Raw genomic sequence first — 25,820 nt, forward strand, 5'->3', positions numbered from 1 at the left:
GCTTACCTTTCTACTACAACAGCATCACTGGTTCAGTCAGTGATGTTAGTGCAGTGTGTGTCTGAGAAATGTTTGCAGCCTGAGTCATAGCATTTGTCAGGTCCAGTCCCTCTTGGTTGGCTTATCTAGCTTTTCTTAAAGGTCCAGTACTTAAGATTTACAGGGATTTATTGGCAGAAGTGGATTATAATATTCATAAGTATGCTTTCATAAGCGTATGATCACATGAAAATAGGAAATGTTGTGTTTTTGTTACCTCAGAATGAACTCTTTAATCCCACAGAGGGAGCAGGTCCTCTTATGCAGAGTTTTGCCCCTACCATAGGCTCTCCCACACACTTGAAGGGGGCAAACACACTGCTTGATGCCAACAATTCCTACTCACTGGTCCTTTAAATTAATAAACCAATTAGGAGATAAAGCCTCTTATAAATTAAATGAGAAATATAAGTAAGCACAAACCCACACTGACTTTTTATACATTGTGTTTTTTGTTTCTTTTGTCCTCCTTCTAAAATGGACATAGTTGTATCATACAACCTTGAATATGCACAGCAGGAAGTTAACAACATTATTCTAATTAAATTATTAAGTTAGCTTGAAGACTTAATTGCACTAAATTGCCAGTCCTGGCACCTCCACTGCACACATTCCTTTTACATCATTGCTGGTTGTGAGCCACCTCATCACTCACGCCACCTTCCTGCTGTCCTACAATGCTTAGTTTAACTACTTGAATGAGAAAATGCTCATCTGTCTTCCTGTACATTAACTTATGAAATAGTGGTTAAGCCTTCTGCTCCATCTGCACTTAAACCACAGGCCCTCTGTATGGCTCTGTGCTCTCTGTTGTGTAACTGCTGCCATACGACTCATCACCTAAGAATTATAATGGCACTTTCACACCCAGTTATTGCTGTCTTGGGCTTTTCAGTAGCATAAGTGCAACTTGGGAATCTTGAGTCATGGTTTCTGTCACAGCTGTTAGTGTATTTGTTTAGTGTTTTTTCCTAGCTGAATAATCTTCTTACTCCTTGTTATTGTTGTGACATTACCCTGGTTTAAAACACTATCTAACCTTTTTTCTGTTGATGGTGAACCTGACAAATGCAGAGGATGTGACACAATCCTATACCCGTCACTGCTATGGCAAAAATCACATTAATTCACACCACTGTGTAAATAAGACTAGAAGAGGCTGTGTCCATATTTCACTGTCTGGCTTTCATGTGACACCTGAGACTACTAAGCAGGCAGGAAGAGTAGAATTTGGACCAGCCTTGTTTTTGAGGTTTGCTCTTTTATTATGAAAGATAATTGAAGTTGGAGCTTAGAGCTGGAACCCTGCCCTGTGTATGGACGTGAATACCTGATCAGGAATCTAACCTTGTGTCAGAGAGGAGGGTTTTTTTTGTTTTTATCTTACTATTAGCTTGATAAGGTTGATATTAGTTTGTGTATCAGCCAGTCATGAGGGTGTTATATCTGACTGAAATGTTAGATATATAATGCTCTTTGTTTATATTCTGTAATTCATCTATAAAAGGTATATTTTTGTCTTTACCATCATAATGATCAGATTTTAAGACGTCACTAATTCTGCACTGAAACACAAGACTCCTGTACTGTAGTGTTTGCAATAGTCACAGGCCACTAGCAGTTGTCATCCGGATACGGGCATTTAGTAAGACTTCAGATTAAATTCCGTTGTGCCCAATTTGTAATAGAGGCTTGCCAAGAATCTGTGATAAGCCCAAAGAATAGCCTGTGTGGGTTTGTCAGTACAGCATGGCAGGTACACATGACCACAATGAAGTTGCACAGTAAATGCTGAAGTGCAGTATTGTTAAAATGTTGTTGTGGTTGTTCAGCCACAGCTTTTTAAACGTGTAAAACGTTTAACTGTGTATTGATTTCTGTATGCGTTCTATTGTGTGAGATTGCTTTGCCCCTCTGGGAACACAGAGAACAACACTCCTCTGGTTAAATAAGGCCTGAAATAAGTGAAATTCCTCTTTGTTTACAGAAACCCTATGCTAGATATGATATGTTAGAGTTTTTTTCCTAGGAATAAAACTCTGACCAAAGCTACTATATCAGTTTTAGATTCTCTGCAATACTAGCCTCAATCAAAAAATAGTTTCCCCAAGTCAAACTTTAAATCATCTGTTGTTTGCCTCTATGTCATGTTGATGCAGACGATGAGGTCGACCTGCAAAACAGCACAACACGGGGGGAAGAAGGAAACTCTAGTGGAGGAACACCTCCATCCAAACGGAAAGGCAAGTTCTCCAAAATGGGAAGGATCTTCAAGCCTTGGAAATGGAGAAAGAAGAAGCCAAGTGAAAAGTTCACTGAAACATCGATAGGTATGATGGGCACATGGGCCTATACTTTGTCCTGCTGTTTGCAGTACTTTATGCTTGATTTACTGATGTGTTTTTCTGTTTTTCAGCCTTGGAAAGAAAGATTTCTGTTAGAAAAAGTCGGCAAGAGCTGATTGCAAGAGGGGTTCTAAAGGATATCCCAGAAAATGGTAGGTTGAGCTTGATGTTTTTGTGAAAGAGTACTCCATTAATGAATTGGTTTATCTTGAATGACCCTTACTGTAATTCACTGCTTGTGTCTTCATGGAACAGAGAGCAATGATGTAAACCATTCCAAGGCTCCACCAGTGAAAAATGGACACCCTGTGCCAATGGATGTGGATAGGATGTCGGAAGCAGGGGTACGAGTGTCTCGAGGGGAGTCTGACATCAAGGGGAACGCCCTCAAACCACCCCAAGCAGATGAACGTCGAAGCAGAGCGCCGTCCGACGCCTCCCGAAGTAACCGGGCACCTCTGGATGTGGACTCTCATGCACGGCTTTCTGTGGATGTAGATAGACGAAGCCGTCTGCCATCTGATGACAAGAGAGGTGGCTCTTTACCCCGAGGACCTCCACAAGATGATAGATACCGCAGAGATGAGAGGAGAGACGACAGGGAGGACAGAGGAAGAAAAAACAGGGATGATGTGGAAAGAAGGGACTGGCGAGAGGAAAGGGAACGGGATGGAGGAGGTGATCGGAGGGAAGACAGAGACTACAGGGAAAGGCGAGACTGGAGAGATGACAGAGACAGGAGAGATGAAAGAACAGAGAGAGACAACAGGGAAAGGAGAGATCGCGATGATAGGGACCGAAGAGATCGTGAGGATAGGGACCGAAGAGACCGTGAGGATAGGGAAAGGAAGGATCGCGATGAGAGGGAGCGCAGAGATCGCGATGAGAGAGAAAGGAGAGATCGCGATGAGAGAGAGAGGAGAGATCGCGACGAGAGAGAAAGGAGAGATCGCGACGAGAGAGAAAGGAGAGACAGGGAAGAAAGGGAACGCAGGGATCGTGAGGAGAGGGAAAGGAGGGACAGGCCAGAAGATAGAGATCGGCGGCTTGAGAGGGAAAGGAGAGACGACAGAAAAGACGACAGAGAAAGAGAAGACAGGGAGAGGAAAGACGTGCGAGGAGAAAGAGATGATGGGGATAGGCGAGATGACCGAGACAGACGAGACGACCGAGAGAGGAGAGAAGATAAGGACAAATGGGATGACTGGGCCAAGAGGAATGAAAGGGAGCGACGAGATGAACGCGAGAGGAGAGAAAAGCCAGAGCCTCAGCGCTCTGTGGATGACTCACGGCCAATAGTCAGGCCTGTCTCTGAGATGGACTTGCGGCCTCCTCTACAGAAGAGCTCGTCGGAGGACAACAAGAGGGCTCGTCCCGCCTCAGAGGCTGACAAGAGGAGCACCCTGCCCAGATACATGCCAGCTACAGAGTTCAGAGAGCGCTCAGGTAAGGTCACTTATACTTGTCCAGCTTGTGTTTTGCTACTTTTCAATCTGCCAGTTTGTGACATTCAGCAGTGTACTGACAGTTGAGGAAACGCTAGTGAGAAAGTTGATGGTCTGTTGTCATTTCTCCACAATTGAGTCCCAGGGTTACCAAAGGAAGTTAAAAAAAAAAAAAAAAATCAAGGAATCTTGTTATTTTGGTACACTTTTTAACAGTTGATGCTGACATTGTACAGCACGATGAAAACTGGATGAGGAACACATACATGTTTTTCTCCACTCTTAGAGAGAAAAGGATTTCTGCTGGAGAGTAGCTTCCATAAATATCTGTATTTCTGTTGGTCCTTACAAAGTGTGATTTTAAAATTTTGCAAAAATGTATTCCAAAGTTTATCTGAAGCTAATATGAGCCTTCACCTGTTTGAGTAAATTAAATCAATAGGGCTGTGCGTTGTATCTTGTCATACAATATGTATCATGATACAGGGGTTATGATTCAATACATTGTGATACTGTAAGCAAGGTAATAAATAGCTTTTTCTTAAATCTGATTTTGGGAAAACTCATAGTATTAACAACAAACCACCTTATGCATAATGTTTGAGTTAAAAAAAAAAAGTTTATTTTAGTATGCAGTCAGAATCAGGAGACAGATAGCAACATTGCTGTGGACCAGTCAGTGTTTTAAACACATCACAAGATTAAGTACTGCCACCTGTATCACAAAAAAAGTGTTTTGAGAATTCATACAGTATCACCAAAATATAATATTGCAATGCTCAGTATTTTTTATATTTTCTTATACCTCTATAAATAAAGTGGGTGTCTTCCAGTGCTGAGCCCTCATGATAAATTCAGATAAACTGGAATGCATTTTTGCACAGAACGAGGACTATGGATTTTGTCCCACATCAGCCAGAGGCAGCAGTTTAAGAAGGAATTTTTTAATAGCCAGACGGAGTGATAACACTCGGGCTGTCCCCGAAAACTCATGATTCAAGTCCTCAGTAGAGAAGGCCCCGAGTCAGCTCGCACTGTGTCAGTCAAATATCTACACTTTTGTTTGTAGCTGTGGCATTGTAATGCAGGAGCAACAGCACGCCAGGCTGTCTGCAACATGACCACAAACCACAAAACTAACTGTAATGGAAGAAGACAAGGGTGATAGAAACTGAGGGCAACGTGAGGCAGTGGCTGCTTCAGCACTCTACGCTCTAGTGATTACTGTTATTAAAATCGGCTAAACTACTTTTGAAACAGACGGTGTCAGGCTTGGGTGGTATAAAGATATTATGGTTTACCAGGGTACGATACGATTTTCAATACCATCAAATACAGGTGCTCCTCTTTCAATTAAACAGACATGGTGATGCTGTATTGCAGTGCAGACAGGAGATCAGCTTCTTTATGGTCGCACAATACAGTGAAACTTAGAAACATGACATCAGGACTAGTAAAAGAGAACATTGCCTCTGCTGTTGTTTGGAAGAGTTTTAGGTTTAGTCCCAACGATAAAGGTAAGCTGGCACACACTGCAGACCACTGACTGATCAGAGTAGTGTAGTGTAGTGTGTGAGAGTAAAACGTGACAGTGAAGGGTGCAGTGAGCAGTTGTCGCTCTGGCAGTAAACACACAGTTTAAGTTTCAGTTTGTTAGTGAATAAAAGCAGGATCCTCTCAAGACTAAAGCAAAGATCCTATGTGTGTTTGTGTGTTATTCCCCAACTGCAGCAATAGTGTCGCTATGACGATCAGCTCCACTTACATTGAGAAAATACTATCTGCAGTGGAGCAGAATTGAGTTTTACGTAAATACCATTGCAAGACTGTATACCCCAGTTAAATGTCAAGAAGGTATGAAAAAATAGATACTGCCTAAACCTAGGCAGCTGTACAGTCGCCTCCACTGCCGTCCACTGAGATTGACTGTTAGGCAAACAGTGATGAAGCAACCTGGCAGGAGAGATGCTCTCTCTCACACTATTATTTCACATCATAGGTGATGAAGAAAGGAATTAAAAGGCAAGATGGGCTAAAACATGACACTCACGTAGGCTGATATAGGAGGTGGCATTGTGTGGCATTGAACTGAAAACAAAAAAAGGAACAAATAGTCAAATTACCATTGAACAGCCAAATCTAATTTGTTTGACAAAATTCTGAGTTGGATACAGTTCTACATTACACCATGCAAAACCCTGCATCTACGTTTTGTTTGAAAACAGAGGTGGAAAAAAATATGATCCTCCTTACTTACATTTACTTCAGTTGTGTACAAAGTGGCATAATATGTACTAGTCAAACACTTATTGTCCTGATGGTGCCGAGGCAGTTACATAATCTCAAAGTGCATCAGATCTCCATTCCTAACAAACAGAACTGAACACGTTAATCCTGTCTCACTATGGCAGTGACTTTGATGTTTCAAGTGATAAGTGCAGTAATATCAAGATGAAAAGCAGTGAACTGACAAACTTTAAGGCAGTCAGCACAATGTGCAGATAAGACATTTCTACTTGACTAGATGTCAGTTAAGTGGGTGTTTAATTAAATTGACTACAATTCAGAACATTGATTAGTGTGTGTTTTTGTCAGTAATAGGGAAAATTCACAACTTTTTCTTTGGATGTCCAGATGCTGTATGTAGTCAGTTGAAGCAATGGATTCCTCAGTCGATGCTATATTGACTGAGAAGGCCAAATTATCCTGCTGTATAATCTATTGTTCTTCCTCCATCCAGTGATGATAAACTACAAACTATTTCAGCTTGAATTTCTTGTCTCTGGCTCTGGGTAACCAGGAAGCATGCTAGATAAGTATTTTTGTAACCTAATTCTATGTTTTGGCCAACAAAATAATAGCTATGGGTGTCAGAAGCTCACATGCAATTCATCCTGGTACATGTAGGCACTGCCAGCTCCTTTAGCGGGAGAACCAAGCTTTTTCAGTCAGTATTCCATCTCTGAAGAATTTATGGCTACAAGTGACAATCTTTAACATCAGCACTGACTGGACATTCATATAAAAAAGTTGTTAATTCCCCCTTTCAGCTCCTTGCCAGTTTTCAATTTAAGGCAACATATTGGTTTGTTATCCCTAAGGTTGACATTTTAATATCTTTTATGCTACGCTGCATTATTCACCAGTGTCAGTAGATGAAAACTTCATGTCCTCTCTGTGCTTGTGTTGACATGCAGACGTCCTGTCTCATGGGAACTGCACACCATTTTCAGTGAATGTCGTGCTATGATGAAATTCCAACACGTGTGCAAACCAAAGTCTCCTCATGGCACTGCAGAGGTATTTTGGGTAAATGATTGAACTGTAATTCTGACAGGGGTTAAGAAGCTAACAAGCTCAATGTGAAAGCCTCAACACACTGAAACAGTAAATATCATGCTTTGATATGTGGATTTAGAGGAACATGAAAAGATGGAAGAACAAATCATTAGGACCCCTCTGTGCTTTGATGTGTCTCCATGTGTGATGTGTGTGAACTTCAGTTCAGCTGATTGATGTTACCTCTCATCCTCTAATAACTGGAGTAGAGCCTTGATCAGAGGTGCCCTCTGGGTAGGCTCTGAAACATCTGCAGTTTTTTACAAGGTTCACTTACACCCCAGCTCTTGCTTCAGTGTTTTACTGTACGTGATGATGCTTTCGTGTTTCCCTTCCTTAGTTAGAGAACTTGTTGTTGTGTCCTTTAATGTCTGTATTTGTGTTTGTGTTTGCATGTTTGCACCCCCTTCTGTAGAGTCCGCTGGTGTCCGCTTCGCACCCGACCCTCGTCCAGCACAAGACTCTCAGCAGGACCCTCCGCCAACCAGACAGGCTCTGCTTCCCCCTAAATTTCTCACTGCTACCTCCACTGAGTCCGGCAGGAGTCCAAACCCCTCCTCCTCTTCTTCCTCCTCCTCCTCCTCCTCCTCTTCTTCCTCCTCCTCCTCTGCCGCTGCTGTAGCTGTGGCCAAGCCGCCGAGGACGGTCTCCTTAATAGTAGACGACCAACCTCGACCCTCCCCCGCCGCTCCTCCCTCAGCTGACTCTGATGTGCTGCCCCCCGTCCCTCCCCACGCCAAGCAGCCTCCCGTCCCTCCACCCAAACCCACCAACCGCAACAGCAACCCCGCACTGCTTGGTGAGTTTGCTGCCATCTGCTTCTGCAGTTTTATAGGATGCATAAAAAAGTCTGTCTCTATAAACAGCTGCTTTGGTCTTTGTGTATCTTTCTTTTTAATTTCAGTCAAACAACCTTCAAAATTAGTGTTGCAGGATTTTAATAAGGAAAACTTTGTACTGAGTCTTTGAGAAACAATGAAATCAGATTAGTGGGCCTTCACTTGTATGGCAGGGCCTCCTAACATTTAATCAGTGGCGGTAATAGCAATTATAAAGATCAACAATTTCTTTTTGACTAGATAGAATTCCAATCCACTAGCAGCAGTTCTAATTAACAATACTACAAATAATTTCTCACTAGTCAAAATCTTAATTTTGATATCAACAAATCACTTCTTATAAAATGAAATGTAGACAGATATGTAGATATCTGTAACTTGATTACAACTAGTCAACTTTAATAATTGACTTCTATTCCAACTCATTCAAACAAATTATAGATATTATAATTCAGTTTTGGCATTTTGAAGCGTTATTTCTCCTCCTGAAAACTAAATGCTACTCGTCAGTCATACTGATTAAATAGTAAAATGGCTTGCAATACCACTTGGCCATTCTAGCACCAACCCAAAATAGTCCAGTAAATTGAAAAATCCATCAGTGGTGGGGTTCATATTGACCCTTTTACAGTCGACGTCATCAAAAAGCTGCGCGTGCATTTTGGCAACAGAAGTAGCAGTCTCCCCGAGTTATCCAGACGAGTTATCAAGCTTCAAAGGTTGAATTAAACATTTTACCAGCACCAAAATCACCAAAATGTCTGTTGAGTGTATGATACTTCAGAATCGATATTCCAGTGGTCGATATAAGTTGTTCAAAATTCCGACAGGATCATGGCCGTTTCAGAGGAAATGGTGGCGTCTACAGCTACAAGCTATTAAATGTATTGACTGGACTGAGGACGCGATCAAAACTGCTCGTGTTTGCAGCGGCCCATTGACAAGCTGTTGTGGTCCGCCGTACTTCCATTGCCAAGATGCGCATGCAGCTTTCTCATTGTTTACAAACTGTAAAGGGGTCTACACTTGTGGGATGTTCTGGCGCCACCACCTGAGAATTAGCCACCTGTTGGATCAGCATTATGCAAACATACTGTAGGTAGCTTTGATTGTAGTGGAAAAGTTAAGCTATAACTTAACAAAGACAAGTTGCACACAAGTTTTTTTTCAGTATTAACACTGGGAGCACATTGCTTTTACATTTATTATTTACTGTGCTGTACAGTTGCTTGGAATTTATTTGGAACAGAAGAAGACAAGAGTGTGATTTTATGCTGCATTCACATGATAATTAATACCACTTGTTTGTAAGAGAAACTTGTTACTGTTTAGGCATTGACTTCTACGTAATATGTTCACCAAGAAAGTCCTCCAGAAACTTTTTATTGATATTTTTATTATTTCTGACGATATTTCTCTGCAATGCAGCCCTCCTCACCTCTGTAAAAAAAGTTATAGTAGATCAAAAGTGATCAATAAAGCATTGTTGACTTATGAAAGAAGAACGCTAGTTAGCAGACATCTAATAGCAATTGTTTCTTTTGCTATTTTTAAAAAAATAAAATTACATAAAATGACACCTGACGTCAACCAAACAAAGCAGTCATACTAACAAACAAATGGTCATACTATGTTTATACTGAGCTTTATGTCTTTGTGTATTGACATGTTTTTTTATTATGTGCCTGGATTACACTTCAGTAAGTCATACTAGAATGAATTAGTCCAAATCTTTTATGCCAACACAAACATAATTGACATAATCAACTATACTGAGTTATTCAATTAAAATTTCTTCCCCTTAGGTGTAACACTGATTTATTCCATGTGCTTCCATAATTCATTTTCTTGCTTCGTTTTTAATAACATCCCATAAATGACGATGTTCTAATAATGTATGAACCAGTTTTGAAATGAATGCACTGTCTATGGACCAACCTGATCACTGACACTAAAGCCATTATACATTTGCCTATATTTAATTCAGTCCAGGTAAGTTAGAAAATCCCACAATGAACTCAACCCAGGGCACTTCAGGATACAGATATGTAGACTGTCTTCCATACGGTTCAATATTTTTTCACTTATAACAGAGCGGTCACAGAGTGTCTAAACACCCTGTTGTGGTTCTTTCATTTACAACATAGCAGTGAGTGTCGACTTCACGCTCAAACGGTGCAACAAGCTGCAGGTGAATAAACATCCGTGCATCTCTGGCCTTACTTCTGATCAGGGAAGCCGTTTATTCAGCCTGAAATCCTCTTGTACATCAAAGGTTCTTTCATTAAAACGGAAAAGCTGTTGTGAGGGATTTACATGGTATGCTGGGTGTGCAAAGTGTTTGCCCACACCTGTTTCAAAAATGCAGATGTTACTTTTGTTTGGTGTGGTGTGGCTGTGATTTTTGACAGACTCGATCATCTGTAGTCAGTATGTGAAGTAAAGAGGTGAAGAAGACACTGTAGGTGGTGGAACAAGATATTCTTGAAAGTATAATATCTCAAAAATAAAAACAAAGAGGCACATTTTACGTAGTATGTTTTCAGGGCTATTTAAGAGTCTTTTCCCAAATCTAACCATGAGTTTCACATTGAGGCGGCAGCTCGTTGCTGTGTAGGTGTTTTCCAACATGTTGCTAGTCTGCAGTTTCACTGTGTGCACCCACCAGTCTCTGAGGAGAGGACACGCACCGGCTTGTCTTTGCACCGTTTCTGCAAAGCCAGCACTTCTCTGGAGGTTAGATAGGAACTGATTGGCTTTTAGTATTTCATATCCTTTGTCCCAGCATGCCACAGCTGCTCTTGTTTACAGCCCATCCCAGCACTGTCTCTTTGAAACAGTGTCTGTGGCAGGGACACATTCCACTACCACTACTAGGCGAGGTTCATGTTACTGCATTTCATTTCACATTGCTACAGTCACAGTCTATAGGTGTTTGTCTGTTCGGAATAGCTTACCTCGGCTGTCTGAGATTACAGTGGTAATGGACTTTATAGAGAGTCTGTTTCAGTGTACAGGACTGTTGAAACTTTGTGCGTGTTCACACATACCTTATGCAGGCAATTCCTGAACCGTAAATCTTCTATTTATTGTCCCCCCCTTCTTTCCAATGTGTTAGTTAAAAAGTTTCCGTTACATATTTTCAGTTATGTTTTCACACAAGAAAGAGCTTTATATTGAATTACAGGCAGACTTGGATTGTACTTTTAAGGCCAATTCTGATATTGATATTTGGAGTGTAAAAAAAAAAAGTTACATCAACACATAACATAAACAGACAATCTTGACTTGGATCATAGATTTGTTATGGATGTATTTACTGAGTAGGACCTTTTACAGTGTAGAAATCAACTTGTCAGTGCACCCTGGTGGAAAGACTGTAAAATGTTATGGAGGACCTGCAAACTCTGATGTTGATCAACAAAGAAAGAAAATGAACACACTTTTAATGACAGACCCCACATTTGTATAATGAAGCAAATACATAAACAAATGTACAAACACAGACATTAATAAATAAAGATTTCATAGATTTTAAAACAAAAAATAGTGAAGTCAAGTAAGTAAATAAAAAGTGGAAAACTAAAGGGGAAAGTAAATAAATAGGGAGATAAATAAAGGTAGGTTAAGGTAAATAAATTCAGAAGCAACATAGAAGAGAAATATCACTCTGTCATTGTGTATGTCAAATTAATTGCCAACATTTAACTTAATGTTTACTTTTGGTGCATGTAAGGGTATATGAAATTATTCATTGAGTTATTTATGTATTTATTTTTGGTTCGGGCAGTTTCTCCGTAAAAAGATTTCTTGTTCCTTGCCAGTAGAAAATATCTACAGCAGGCTGATATCGGCTGATGTATTGGTCTAGCTCTTACAGGGATGTACAAGCTGAAACAAGGAAAAGAGGGGATTCCCTGTGAATATTCCCTGAAAGAGAACCGTTTCACCATAATGACCGAGCAGGAATGTAAGAAAACCGTTAAAGGGAAACTTTCTGTTCTGCTGTAACCAGAAAAACTAACAAAAGCATTTCTTAATTACGCTCAGAAACTGAGTTCTTTTTCCACAGATGTTGGATGCATACTCCAGTTCTGGACAGTGTAAAACCAAGACAAACATTATCCAAAATCCCCCACCACCCTTGCTTTTATTTATCTCCCAGCTTGGAATGTAAACGCAGCCCTATCCCTGACATCTCCACTCATTTTTGCCAGCCTCCTCATTGAACAGGGGCTCTAAGATCAGGCAGCCTTGTTACTGGACCAGCTGGAGACGCCAGAGTGAGCTCGGCCTCTACCTTTCTCTACCTGTGTACCTGCGGCACAGCGCTGCCCAGACCTGCTCAGGTACCCAGCGGGGCGCCACATCTCAATCCATCTTAACAGAGCCTGCAGACCGCTCGTGTTTATTCACCCTCATAGCATATGGAACACCTCACCTCCATTTTAACACCAACACTGCATTGCATGTATATTCCAGCCATTGCTGCAGTTTTCAGCTCAACTAATGTCAAAGAAAACGTTGCATGGAACCTGATGGTCATCTAATGTGCTGGAGTGCGTTGAATGTGTTTGTTGATCCCAGTGGATGTTCCTTACAGACTGTTGTGTGTTAATATTTGTGTGTCACCTCTGCTGACTCAGCAACCAGCTCAGCAGTAACAGGAACATCTTGTAAAACCCTTATTGACATGTTTGCTTGTTTTTGTTAATGAAACTAACTAACCGTGCATCTTCATGTTCTGACTGCTGGTTATGTTTGTGGCAGGGCTGCCCCTGACTGAAGATTCTCCCAGTTGACTAGTAGCCGACACGTATATTATATTAATTTCATTATTTACATATATTTTCAGGGCGCAAAGTGAGGTGTGTGTTAAATCCTAATAACAAACGCAGTAATGATTCTGTGTTAAACAGCAAGAAGACTGAACAGTTTTTCAACCAGTTTCTGATTAATAACAGTTAAGAATTTAACCTATTTGAAAATTAGTTAAGCAGCTGCACCCATTTGGCATTATTTTGTTTGCCAAAACTAATTGTTGAATAAGGTGGAGTTACTGTGATTAATCAAATAATCAATTATTAATTGATTACTAAATTAATTGTCAACTACTTTGATAGTCAGTTAATGGGTTTGAGTTTTTTTTTTCTGATTAAGTTAAATATTTCTTTATGACAGTAAACTGACAAGACATTTAAGGACATAATTTTGGGCTTTTGGAAACACTAATCGACATTTTTTGCAATTTTCTGACATTTTATAAACTAAAAAACCTAATCGATTAATCAATAAATTAATTGACAGATTAATTGACAGTGAATTTAATAATTAGTTGCAGCCTTAGAATAAAAATTGTCTCTGTTTACATTGTGTGTGGTTCATAAATTAAAGTTCTCATAACTAGTGAGTCCCTACATTTGTATAAACAAAACTTAACTTAAAGACGTGTGATTTGTATCTTAATAATTGTTTCTGATTATTTGATTATTGATAGATGCTTTGAACTATCGGTTAAGGAAAATGCACAAAATTTGTCAACGTAATTTCAACACACTAGAACATCATAGAAGTCTAATTGTTCACAAAACACAGGAATAAATAACGGATTAGCTGTAAATCATCGCGTACTGTCATCAAATTGGCTTCAGTAGATAATGTTAGCTACAGCAGCAGTGCGCCAGTGACTACAGAGAAGAGGCTATAAATGGAGTTGTTTTTTCCGTGGACGGATAAAAGAAAGCTTGGTCGACTAAGACTCTGACTAACAGTTTAGTCACCAGTTAGGGGGCAGCCCTTTGTGGGAGTCACTCTATATGACATGTATTGATTACTGTTTCTTTTTTTGCAGCGGAGCTTTCACAGCCGGGCAGCGGTATCATCATAGTGCCAGCACCCGCTAAGCGCTCTCCACCAACACCACCAAAGAGGATGACGCCCGTCACCAAGCGCCATTCTGTGGACCCTTCTCCTCCCAGTCAGGCTCCAGAGTCTCCCACCAGTGACCCGGCCTCTGCCCCTGTCCCGGCGCCCCCTGCTGTCCTTAAACTGGACAACAGCGAGGACAAGACGAACACAGCGGCCCCTCTGACCTCTACCGATTCTCTGCCTTCTCCACCGTCCCACATACCTCCATCCCCTCCCAGGGTTCGCTTGCTCCAGCCACCCAGCACTGCCTCCTCCTCCTCTTCTGGCCCCGTGCCCACCGCACAGGCCGACCCCCCCAGCCCTACCACGGAGCCGCCTAGCCAGCCTCCATCCATCCCACTGCATATCCTCATCCAGAGAGCACTGGCCAGTCCTGGCCCGGCTCAGCCCAACCCAGACGGCTCCCAGAGGGCACACTCGCTGCTGTTTGAGTCTCCTCCAGATTTTCTCATCGAGCCGGGTAGTAACTCCAGGCACTCTCTCCCCATCACCATCGAACCTCTGCGGCTGTAAGTGGCCCACATATCGTGCACCACATCCTGACATAACAACACAGCAGTGCTTTGAAAGCTGAGAGTGAAGGAGGGCAGTTAACCTTTTTTAGTTCAACCCAGTTGAGTAGTTTTGGTTTTAGATTTGATCACATTCATGTAGTCTTACTTGTACTTGTAGTCACATGAACTCACAGGGTAGGGAGCGATCGACAAATGCAGTTTCAACAGCCTGGCATACTGTCAGGTCAGAGTTTTTTTACAGGATGCAAGAGTGAAAGCAAATCTATACTTAAGTCCCTGCAACTTGATTAGACAATTAATCACTTAACTTGGACTGTTGATCTGAAGAAAAGAACACATTTGGAGATGTTCCCTTGTGTGTCTCGAAAATTGCAGTGAACTTTTTTCATTACTATCTGAGATTATATATAATTGATTTTAATTAAGAACACATGAGGATGTCAGTGTCTCCTCAACCATAAACATTTGCATGATTGATTTTTTTTTCTCACTTTTGCTTACTTCCTTTTGTTGGTTGGGCTACATAATAATAATAATAATAATAATGATAATAAAAATAATCAATTTTATTCATACAGCACCTTTCAAAACAGTTACAAAGGGCACATTTCAAACAAAAAGAGAACAAGCTAAAAGCCATAAAAATTAAAAGAGTAAATCAATGAAAAGTCATTTCTAAAAGGTGTTTTTTTTTTTTCAAAGAGATTAAAAGATGCAGCCCTGATCTCCTCAGGCAGGTGGTTCCAAAGTCTGGGAGCCCTCTGTCACCTTTAAGTGCAAATCTTGACGTAGGAACAACCAGCAGCAATGCATCTGAGGATATCAGGGAGCGGGAAGCAACACAGAGCAATAAAAAAATCTACTAAATAACCTGGGGCAGCTGCATAAGTAATTAGTAATATCTTAAAATCAGTTCCAAAAGCAACCAGCGATCAGAGTAAAGAAGCCAGGATCAGTGAGAAACGGTGATGTTTTGTTTTGGATGAGACGGGAGAGGGATACTTTTACTGATGCCAGAGAGCAAAGAATTATAGTAATCTAACCGATTAGTTATGACGGCAGGAATAACAGTTTCCAGATTTTGGGCAGAAAGCAATGGTCTGATCTGTGAAATACTTCTAGCATGATAAATTCTTAAGCCGTATGAAGTACTTACTGTATTACAGTTCACTTGAAAGTGTTCTAAGACCGGGATTTTCAAGCAAAGAGCATAATTCTCTACTACCCATGAAAACAAGTTGAGTTATGTATAAAGACTTATTTTTAGCTAAAGTGTAAGAGCCTGCTTAGATTAATTATTCCATAATCAGTCACAGGACAAAATGAATAAGACTCAACAGATAACAGAGACACATGTTTCAAAGACACGACAAGCCCGCTTTCATCTCAAATTTAATAGAAGACGAGCAATATCAACAAAGAAAGACTTAAAAGGAAACAAATGGAAGAAAGCTTGGGTGGGCCACCTCAGAGAGGGATCCCTCAGTGTGCTGGAGGAGCTGAGCCAAACCAAAATAAAGATGTACACGTCCAGAATTTGAAGAAGGCTGCTCCAGACATCTGTCGTCCAAATCTGTCGTGTAAATATTACTCATCATTGTAGAGGCAGGGGTTATTTGATGGGAATGGACTGGGCCCAGTGCCAGCTGCGTTTAGAGTGCAGTTTGTGGCTCTCTTGATTTATTCATTAGATTAGGCCAATAAATTGCTTGAATTCAATTTGCAAGACCCAAAATGAAATGCAGAGCTATCATTTGACATTGAATAGTGTTGTTATTGGATTTATTTTCATTTATACTCTCAGATTTGCTCTGCTATATTTTAAGTTAATAATTAAAGAAAAACAGAAGGACCTTGTTTCTCGGGTTTCATTGTGTGTTTCTCGAAGGCTATTACCAAGAAAGTAACACCCTTCAGTCAGCCAAATAAGAATCATGTAGAACTTTGCCTTGTTAATCTCTTCAGCAAACAATTGAGCTTTATTCCCTCACCTGGCAAGAGGGCTGCTACTTGCCTCTGCCTGTACCGAGTAGCACTCAGATTATCAGGCCAGACTGTGGTTACAAAACGTTAAAAACTATTACAGTTTATTGTCACATTTGGACATAACAGAAAAAAGCTAGATCTAAACCTCTGAGCTTCCTCAGCTCTCATCACATTTTGTTTGTGTGTTTGTTTGTTTCCAGGCCAGAAGACGATGACTTTGACATGGAGGAGGAGCTGCGGAAGCTTCACCCCCATAGGCTTTCTCGCCAGGCTGAATTTGAGCCCCGCAGCAGGAGGGGTTTGGTCGGAGACCCCAGAGTGGATGTCATCCACGAGGGCGGAGGCCCCGGGGACAGCGAGGAGGAGTCCGACTCTGACGGCCCCATCCTGTACAGAGATGACGATGAAGAAGATGAGGACGTCCCTACGAGTAAGTTCATGTTTCTTATACCGCTACATTAAAGTCATATGAGAGTTAGTAGATATAAGTGCTCTGGTTAAAAATACAACTTCTCAAAACACCTGTTCAAGTACTTTGAGCTGATAGTCACAGCTTCATGTTTGGGCTGCAGGAGATGGTGCCTATTTCACATAAAACCAACTAAATTATTTAATGTTAACCCTGAATAAAGGTCTCAATATAATATAAACTGCCACTACTAAGTCTCATTTCACAGAGTTTTTAAAATGTATTAAAATCTTCTATAAATCATTAAAGTGCATGGATATTACTAAAGAGTGCTCGATCAGTTTCATGTGCAGTGGGGAGCTTCAAATGCCCTTGAAGATCAAGGTCTCGTGGACCTCCAGTCTAGAAAGTAGGGAAGACACATACTAAAATAAGAAAAAAAAAATAAAATATAGACATCAGTCTGTGTTTGACTGACAGCAAATGAAGTGTCCTTGGGTTTTGGACTGCTCATTAGATAAAACATCCATTTTGAGGATCAGCCAGGGAATTTATGATGGACATTTTTTGATGAAATACTAATAGTTACTTGACCCTAGTTTTGACTCCTCAGATTGTTCTGGGCCCATTTCCCCAAAGCATCTAAGAGGCTAAAAGGATAGTAAAATCCATCTCATGAACAGTCTTGTGCTTTAGAGGTGTTTCCCAAAAGAATCATAAGAAACTACATGTTTTATTTATTTCTGTGACTTTAAGTGATGTCAAATGAGTGAATTAGAACATAAGAAAATAAAACTAACAGTAAGTAACAGTCAAAAACAAATTAATTTGGCACAAATTATGAATCTGCTGTGGTTGAGATGTTAGTCTGCTGATTGCACATTTTCACATTTTCTCCTCTCCTCTCTCTTTATTAATGGTACATAAGTTGTTTGCCACCAGAGCTTGTGTTATCAGTCCCTCTTTCTTCACCCTGATAATCAACTGTACGGTAATTATTTGGCCCAGAGTTGACAACTTGGTGACTTCTGAAAAGCGACTAGCGACAGTTTTAATGACTTACTCAGACCATCACTGAAAAGGCAACAAATAAATCCCCCTATGAGGATGTTCCTAAAGCCTGTAAAGTTTGTTTGATCCTCTCTCTTACGTTGTTGATTTTAAAAAACTTTTTAATGAGGTCCCTGAAGCAAGTCTGTGATTATTTGGCTAAAGATTGATCTTTTATATGGTTTAAGGCGGTCGTGAGCCCTGACTAAGTGACATTTAGTAGATATTTCATATTATATTCAATGCTTAACAATAACAGTACAGAAAATCTCATAAACTGTGCAGTCAACCCAAAATGCAAGAACTGCTGGAAGTTTGTAGAAAGAGTTTTTTGGATAAAAAATTAGAGCAGATTATTTCCTGTGAATATTATATTAGAGATGAGTTTTCCTGATTTGTCTATCTTTTTTTTTTTAGTTTTTAACAGTCATACATACTTCATAGTCTTCTTTTTTACTTTAAAATTAATTTCATCTAAATGAAATGCTGAAAAATAGGCCAAATTCTATACATATATTTATTTTTTAAAGTTTTCTTGCACCCCTTAAAATGAAAAAGGAATCGCAACTCCTAGTCGGGGCTTTTGCGACCCCTAGTGGGGGTCAGGACTCACAGGTTGGGAACCAGTGGTTTAGAATCATCTCTCCCTTACTGCAACCAAGAGACATACAGATGTGATGCCACTAACAATAGATGACCTGCATATTAGTGAAACTTAGAGGAACCATTACTGCTTCATCTTTGGTTTAATATGAACTTCAGTTTTCCTCCAGTAGCAACTAAATGAATCAAATGTCATGTTCTTAAATTGACTTTCTCCCAGAACATGAATTATAAAGGAAGCTGCTGACTGTTTACTGCACATTGCACATAATGATGATTACTGAGTGTTAATGGGTCATATTTGTCCCAGGTGGGCTGGCAAGCCGTGTCAAGAGGAAGGACACGCTGGCCCTGAGGCTGGAGAGACAAGAAAGAGAAGAAAGGGATGCTCAGGAGAACCACGAGGACATGAGCTGGCACAACAGAGAGCAGTGGGTGGCTGTGAGGGACAGGATTGGAACCACACTGACCCGGTAAAGGATCCCATCTCTCGTTCATGTATCAATCAAAGGCTGACTGATGATATTTCTAGTGTAGTTCATATTGTTTGACAGGCTCTTTATCCATTCCAAGGATAAAACACACTCATAGCTTCAGTTTGTCACGGAACTGGGCACTTCTCAAGAAAAAGCATGTTCCTTTTAGGATGATGTATATCAGCCGTTAAAAATGAGAAGTCAACAGTGTTGTCTGTCCTCAGGCGGCTGAGTCAGAGGCCGACAGCGGAGGAGCTGGAACAGAGGAACATCCTTCAAGGTAAGACTCTCCATCCCTCCATCGCTCACTTCTTCATTCAGGTGTTTGTTTGCGTTAGACTCCTCGGCACCACAAGGTCAAAAAGCACACTTCTCATTTTTCTCATCTTCGCTGAGATCAATAGTCTGCATTAGTCATTTGTCCACCGGCTAATGTGTTTTTTTTTTTCCCCTCTTGCCTCGGGCATATTGACGGCCACTAAACACGCAGCCATTTGCGCAATTTGAGGGCTTTGACTTTATTGAGAAATTGTGCCTGATTTGAATAATAGTGCAGCTCCAAGGGTCAGATCTATAACCTCTTCCCCCCACACATATAAGCAGGTGTTTATAAAGCAGAATGTGGGTGACTCATGCGTACTTCAGACCATACCACACATCTTATTCTAGTGGGAGTTGATGTGATGTGATAATGGTTAGATGGATTAAAAGAGGTGAGGAACTGACTCATATATGCATCCAGTAATCTTATAGGCCGGTAAACAGTTTCACTAAGTGTGTATGCATCTAGCTGTCTTAATTATGGTTCTTAGAGCACATTGTAATGACTCTTGTTTGCCCAAATGCATTATTCTTTTTATTTGTTAAGCATTTGTTGATCTGTCTTGTTTCATAATTTTGCAGTGTTTACTATCATTTGATTTTATCTTTCATTTTGAATCTCTGTTTTGTTATCAGTGATCAGATTACAGTCCTGACATTGGAGTATGATGATCGTATCGTTCCCATATAGTTTTGCAAACAGTAATTGTCCACACTTTTTGTCAGGGGACTGTTTTACAACTTGTGTGGATAAAATACATTTTATTACGTGTTAAACAAACCTCGATAAAGGAGACGATTCAACAAGAACAAGAACTGACAATTTAGGTTTAGTAGCTAGAGTGATTTTTATGAGACCTTTTACTACAGGTTTAGAGAAGTAGAAGACAAGTCAGTTTCAGCTCCACTTCCTATATTACTTCATGCTGTTCACAAGTAGGTCAGCTTAGATTATGTGAATTATTATTAAAAAACCCTCTGCTCTCGTGGTGTGGTAAACCATTCTAAAAATGGTAGTGCTGCACACTAAAAGCTGAAGTTACACCGTCACAAAAACTCTTCTGATTCACTTTGATCTACAGACACAATCAGCACACGTCATTTGCTCAGTAATATCAGTAACTAACCTGTGATGAAGCGTTTGCCACAGAGGTGCACACAGTGACGATGGCATGAAGCCACAGATCTCTTCTTTTACTGTCCTTTACTCTTTGGGGAAGTAAAGAAAATCATAAACTGTTTTTTTATTGCTTAACATACACAATGTGACGCAGCAGTTTGAAGGCACAGTGCCACAATTTTGTTCAGTTTGGCACTTCTAGAACATTTGTTTTGATGACAGAAAAGTGAGATATGTCTACCCTGCAATGGTTCAGACCACTGAGCAGGATCGATGGAGGGACATAAACAAGTGTCGTGTCTGTGTGTGAATTCTTTCAAAAGTAGAACAAGTATATTTTCAGTTACATAATTGCTTAAAAATCATTTATGGGGGAAAGCAGTTTCATGTTTTTCTAATGGGGTGGGTACTAACCTGCAATTTCACAAACCTTAGACTGTAATATATTTTGCACATTCCCGCAAAATTCAGATTTTAAATTTGAATGAACAGAGCGCTGATCTGAGATTAATAATCGGTGTTTGAGGTTTGGTCTCGCAATCAGCATCAGGAAACAACGTCAGATTTGTAAAAACTGAGAACAGACACGCAGAAATATGCCTATATGTTTTTGTGTGAATCCACTCAGTGTCTTAAGTATCTGGCTCCAGGTGAACAAAACAAACACCCCCTTGTGGTGTATTTTTAAAACAACATAAACATAATGAGCAGAGTGCACCAGCAGACTGAGGTCAGTGAAAATCAGTAAAATGAACCTAAAAACTAAATCTACACGTGACAAAACTTTTTAGTTTACTGAAATAAAATAGAAACTAGACCCCAGAAACTTAAGAAATAAAAATATACAAAACTAAATAAAACTAAAAGGATAAGGATATTTTAAAAAACTATTGAAAAAACCTGCTGTGGTGAAACATCAGCGCAGCATCACCGTGATGCCAACTTGAACCCTGAGAAGCGAGTACTAACATAATACTCCTCAGGATCTGTCAACACGTTTTGATCCAGGATTCATACCACCTCACCGAGTCTCGCTTGTCCTCGAATGACTCGGCCAAGACAACGCATCGCGCCCACACCGAAAACAATGCGGCGCCTTGTGCGGAGCGAAGACTCCCGTTACCGCGGCGTGCCGACGGCAGCTCGGATGAAACCCACCTGACTGGCCGCAGTGTTTCCCCCTCTCATGGAATGTGTTTTCTTCCTGCAGCCAAGAACGAAGCGGATCGCCGATTAGAGAGATGTGAGATCAAACGGAGGCTCACCAGAAAGGTCAGGATGCAACAGATTCACTGACTACACTCTTGTTATTATTAGGAACTAGAATCTGATCTCCTATGACACTTCAGACAGATCTCATTAAACGTGCTGCTTTGGTTCTTCCTCCAGCTGTCGCAGAGACCCACAGTGGCTGAACTCCAGGCCAGGAAGATCCTGCGTTTCCACGAGTACGTCGAGACCACACACGCCCACGACTATGACCGCAGAGCAGATAAACCGTGGACCAAGCTCACTCCTGCTGACAAGGTGAGACCTGCATCCTCTGCCTCACAAACTCACACACACAAACACACACTCGACACCTCGCTTTACACTAACAGGGCTCTGGAGGCTTAGAGCGTCTTAGCAAGAGGGAGCCTAAGCCCTGTGCGTTTTCTAACAGCAATGTCTTCTTCTTTGGTCAACTCAGAGGATTTGCATTCCAAGCAGATTCAGTATCGAGGAGGAATCCCGGGAATGCAATGCAGACGCTGCTTAATGGCAGCGAGTTTTACCAAGTGAATTACCTGGTCCAGTGAAGCTCAGAGAATATGCAGGAACAGAAAATATACACTCAACAAAAATATAAATGCAACACTTTCGTGTTTGCTCCCATTTTTCATGAGTTGAAGGATAAAAATATTTCTCTGTGCACAAAAAAAAATATTATTTCTCCCACATTTTGTTCCAAATTTGCTCAAATGTGTGTGAGTGAGCATTTGTCCTTTGCCACAATAAAGGGACACTCTAAAATGTGCAGTTTGATCTTGACAAAAGGCACTGAACTGTCGCTATTTCAAACAGGGCTACAGATTCCAAAGTCATGACCCGCCCTGTTTTTCCTGTGATTGGTTTGTAACTCGTTGCCTGTGTTGGTTGGTTTTCTTTAGCGTGGGCGTGAGGAGTGATCAGTGAAGGTTAGGGTAAGCAGGATTCTTGACGGTTGCTGGAAGTCCTTGAAAAAAACTAGAATTTTCATGTAATGTTTTTAAATTTTGAAAAGTGGTGTTGGAAAAAAAATGTGAAACTGCCATCGGATTGTATCCATCTGCAGCTGCTCACACTCTGCCATGTTCATCACAACTCAAGAAATCACCCACTTTTGTTTATATCTAGAGCTGCAACGATTAATTGATTATTGATCAATTGCCAAATTAATTGTTTTGATAATCAATTAATCAGTTTGAGTAATGTTTTAAGAAAAAAAGTCAAAATTCTGATTTCCATTCCGATTGGTTCAGCCATCCTAAGTTCAAGAATTGGGTTGTAACTTTCTGATTATTGACTTTTCTGCATCAAGTCAAAATCTTTCAAGGGACGATCATGATGAATCTAAGACTCAAGAAGCAAGAATGAGGTGGTATTAATTAAAGTATGATCTGTAAGTCCTTATTGATGTGACAGCTGGGAATTCGCTGTTTCAGTGAGCATTGGCTCGAAAATGAAAATTTAAAGAAAGAAAAGGAAAGACTTTTTTTGTATAGAAATTGTTTGAATAATTAGTTTTATATTGGCTCAGCTGAGTTATACAGGATGCCAGGTCTACTTACAGACAGGTGAAACACTTTGTTCTGTTTTCCTTTAATTTGTCACCCTTCTGTAGAATTCTATCACAAAACATAATTTTGGATGTTCATCGCACAATAACATCTGATTTAATGTGATGAAGAAACTCTGACCATACATGTGTGTATATACATAATTGTCATTTACAACAGCTGCAAGGTGTTTGAAAAGCTTGAAAATGCACATGAAAAGTGCTTGAATTTGACTTGGGGAAAAGGTGTCAGAACTCTGGCAGTGATTGGTTACAGTTAGGGTAAGAATATTAGGGCAGTCCAATCAGAGGCAGAGTAGGGTGGGTCATGACTTTGCCCCTCTAGAGAAAAAATGATATCTGTAGCCCTGTGTGAAATAGCCACAGTTCAGTGTTTAATTTTTCAAGATAAAACATTTTAGGGTGTCTATTTATTGTGACCAGTGGAAAGCACACCTGTGCAGAAATCCAGCTGTTAAATCAGCATCTTTCTATGCCACAGCTGTCAGGAGGATGGATAATCAGCAGCAAGAGAGCACAAGAGAAGTGCTTACTAACAGATTTTAACAGATGTGTGAATGAAATTTGAGACAAGTTTACCTTTCATGCACACAGAAAAGGTCTTGAACAAAAATGGGAGCAAAAACAAAAGTGTTGAATTTATATTTTTGTTGAGTGTGTGTTGGAAGTGACATTTCTTGTACATGTTTAATTTGTCCTAAGAGTAAATACATGTTTGTGTTGTTTTGGTTTTTTTTGTGTTTTGTGTGGAACGTAAACAGTCAGGAAAACTGTGGCTTTGATCACACGCTCCCTTTCTTCTCTTGTGCCTTGCTATAAATGGATAAAGCCATCTCGGCTGAAGTGCTGTCTCTTTCATGTCTCCTCTCAGGCTGCCATCCGCAAAGAGCTCAATGAATTCAAGAGTTCAGAGATGGAGGTTCACGAAGACAGCAGGATCTATACCCGGTCAGGCTCGTATACAACAACCCCCATTAATAATTCACCTCCACTGTTCTCCAAGTTTATTCAGCAGCATCATCAATTCTTTATTACTTTTCTTTTCACTTGTGAAGGTTTCCTTTTTTTTTTGTACCCTGAAGATGGTGATGAAAGCTCAAGTATAACCTCTTGACCCTCTCCCCTCTCCTCCCACCAGGTTCCATCGGCCTTAGCTGTCCACGCTGACCAGTCAAAGCACTTAGACTGGGAGTAGCGAGGAGGAATGTCCCCCCTCCTCCCAGTACGAACTGAACACGTGGCCCGTTTTTTTAACCGACTGCCTGCTAACCTGCTTCAGAAGACACCGCCGTTGCCGATAAACTGGAACCGAAGCGAAAGACGCCACGAATCAGTTCAACCACAGACATTCTCCAGGTCTCAGACTGTGGAATTCAGGACAGGAGGAGTTTGTCGGTGCCAACACTAAAAGAGCGAGAAATCCCTCTCCTCTCTTGGCTCAGAAAGAGTACGATTGAACTGAAATGATAACTGACGGAGGGTTATCACACCGTGTCACCATGCCTTTACCTGCCTTCACATCATATAGAAAGACTATGCACATTAACACTGTCGACGGTACCACCATACTAATCTGGACTCTGTTTAAACACTGTCTTTATATGTTAAGTACTACCCAAAGGTGCCGCGCAGCACCAGCCTTATTCCTCACACACTGATCTAACACACTGTAATTTAAGGTTCAGACAAAATGTGAAAGACGAGCATACAGCAGTGTGTTACTTATTGAAAACTCAGTTTGAATCAACAGTTTGAGCTCTGCCTGTAGACCTTCAGAGCGCTGATTCCAAACTAATATCTGAAAAGTGTGCATTTTACTGTATTTTTGTTGATCATTGAAATGATTTTCATGGAGCACATATCACTAGATTATTTTTCTAATAAGGCACCTTATGTTCCTTAAAGGGATAGTTGGGATTTTTTGAGGTGGGGTTGTATGAGGTACTTATCCACATTAACTACAGTAGCGAGGTGCAGGTGGACACGTCCCCTGTTTGGAGAAGTACCAGCACAGAAACTGAACAGTATACCGATGTGGACAGGTCATGTATTCCAGCCATCTACAATAAAAAAAAAAAAAAAAAAAAAAAGAAAGAAAACAGTATCAGTTTAAGTGTTTGCTGTATTTATAATAATTTCACCACTTTACCTTGCTGTCAGACAGTCTTTTTTTTTAAGCCGAAAATCATTCTCTCCAAACCAACCAAACTCCATTGGAAAAATAGCTAATTTTAACTTGCAGAACACAGGAGTTGCTGGTCTACCGCTGCTATGATCTGTCATACAATAACACGAACAAACTAACCATTCAAGGCAGCACTAGACTAGTAATTCTTGTGTCATGTGAGGTAAAATTTGGGATTTTTCTAATGGAGTCTGGTTGTTTTGGGGAGAGCAATATTTGGCTAATATAAGAGTGGTTCCCTGTCGGAAAATGATGACTCCATTGGAGAGTGATAGATAGATAGTAGTATTGTGTTACCTTGGTGTATTAAAAGTTTAGTTAATGTTCACCGAAGTCACACAATAACACAAACAGACGAACAGATGGAGGCAGCAGGGGACCAGCAGCTCCAGTGTTCTGCAG

General features: G+C 40.5%; 1 protein-coding gene across 5 annotated transcripts in view; it reads left to right on the top strand.

The window, feature by feature from the left end:
- phactr4a (phosphatase and actin regulator 4a) overlaps nt 1-25,294 on the top strand; it is a 49,268-nt gene extending 23,974 nt beyond the window's left edge. For 4 of the 5 annotated variants that reach the window (XM_084738387.1, XM_084738388.1, XM_084738386.1 and 1 more), the window contains 13 exons: nt 2,199-2,369; nt 2,456-2,536; nt 2,640-3,830; nt 7,584-7,967; nt 12,225-12,356; nt 13,859-14,444; nt 16,637-16,866; nt 18,809-18,971; nt 19,199-19,254; nt 21,626-21,687; nt 21,805-21,942; nt 24,105-24,181; nt 24,372-25,294. In XM_084738387.1, coding sequence (XP_084594513.1) covers nt 2,199-2,369; nt 2,456-2,536; nt 2,640-3,830; nt 7,584-7,967; nt 12,225-12,356; nt 13,859-14,444; nt 16,637-16,866; nt 18,809-18,971; nt 19,199-19,254; nt 21,626-21,687; nt 21,805-21,942; nt 24,105-24,181; nt 24,372-24,387 — 3,287 coding nt within the window. In that variant the 3' untranslated portion in view covers nt 24,388-25,294. The remainder of the gene's footprint in view (nt 1-2,198; nt 2,370-2,455; nt 2,537-2,639; nt 3,831-7,583; nt 7,968-12,224; nt 12,357-13,858; nt 14,445-16,636; nt 16,867-18,808; nt 18,972-19,198; nt 19,255-21,625; nt 21,688-21,804; nt 21,943-24,104; nt 24,182-24,371) is intronic. The other variant, XM_084738389.1, reaches the window with a different exon arrangement.
- Nucleotides 25,295-25,820: the final 526 nt, after the last annotated feature.

This window comes from Lutjanus erythropterus, chromosome 16 (genome assembly GCF_056507025.1).
Source record: "Lutjanus erythropterus isolate fLutEry1 chromosome 16, fLutEry1.hap2, whole genome shotgun sequence".
In the NCBI taxonomy this organism is placed as follows: domain Eukaryota; kingdom Metazoa; phylum Chordata; class Actinopteri; order Lutjaniformes; family Lutjanidae; genus Lutjanus; species Lutjanus erythropterus.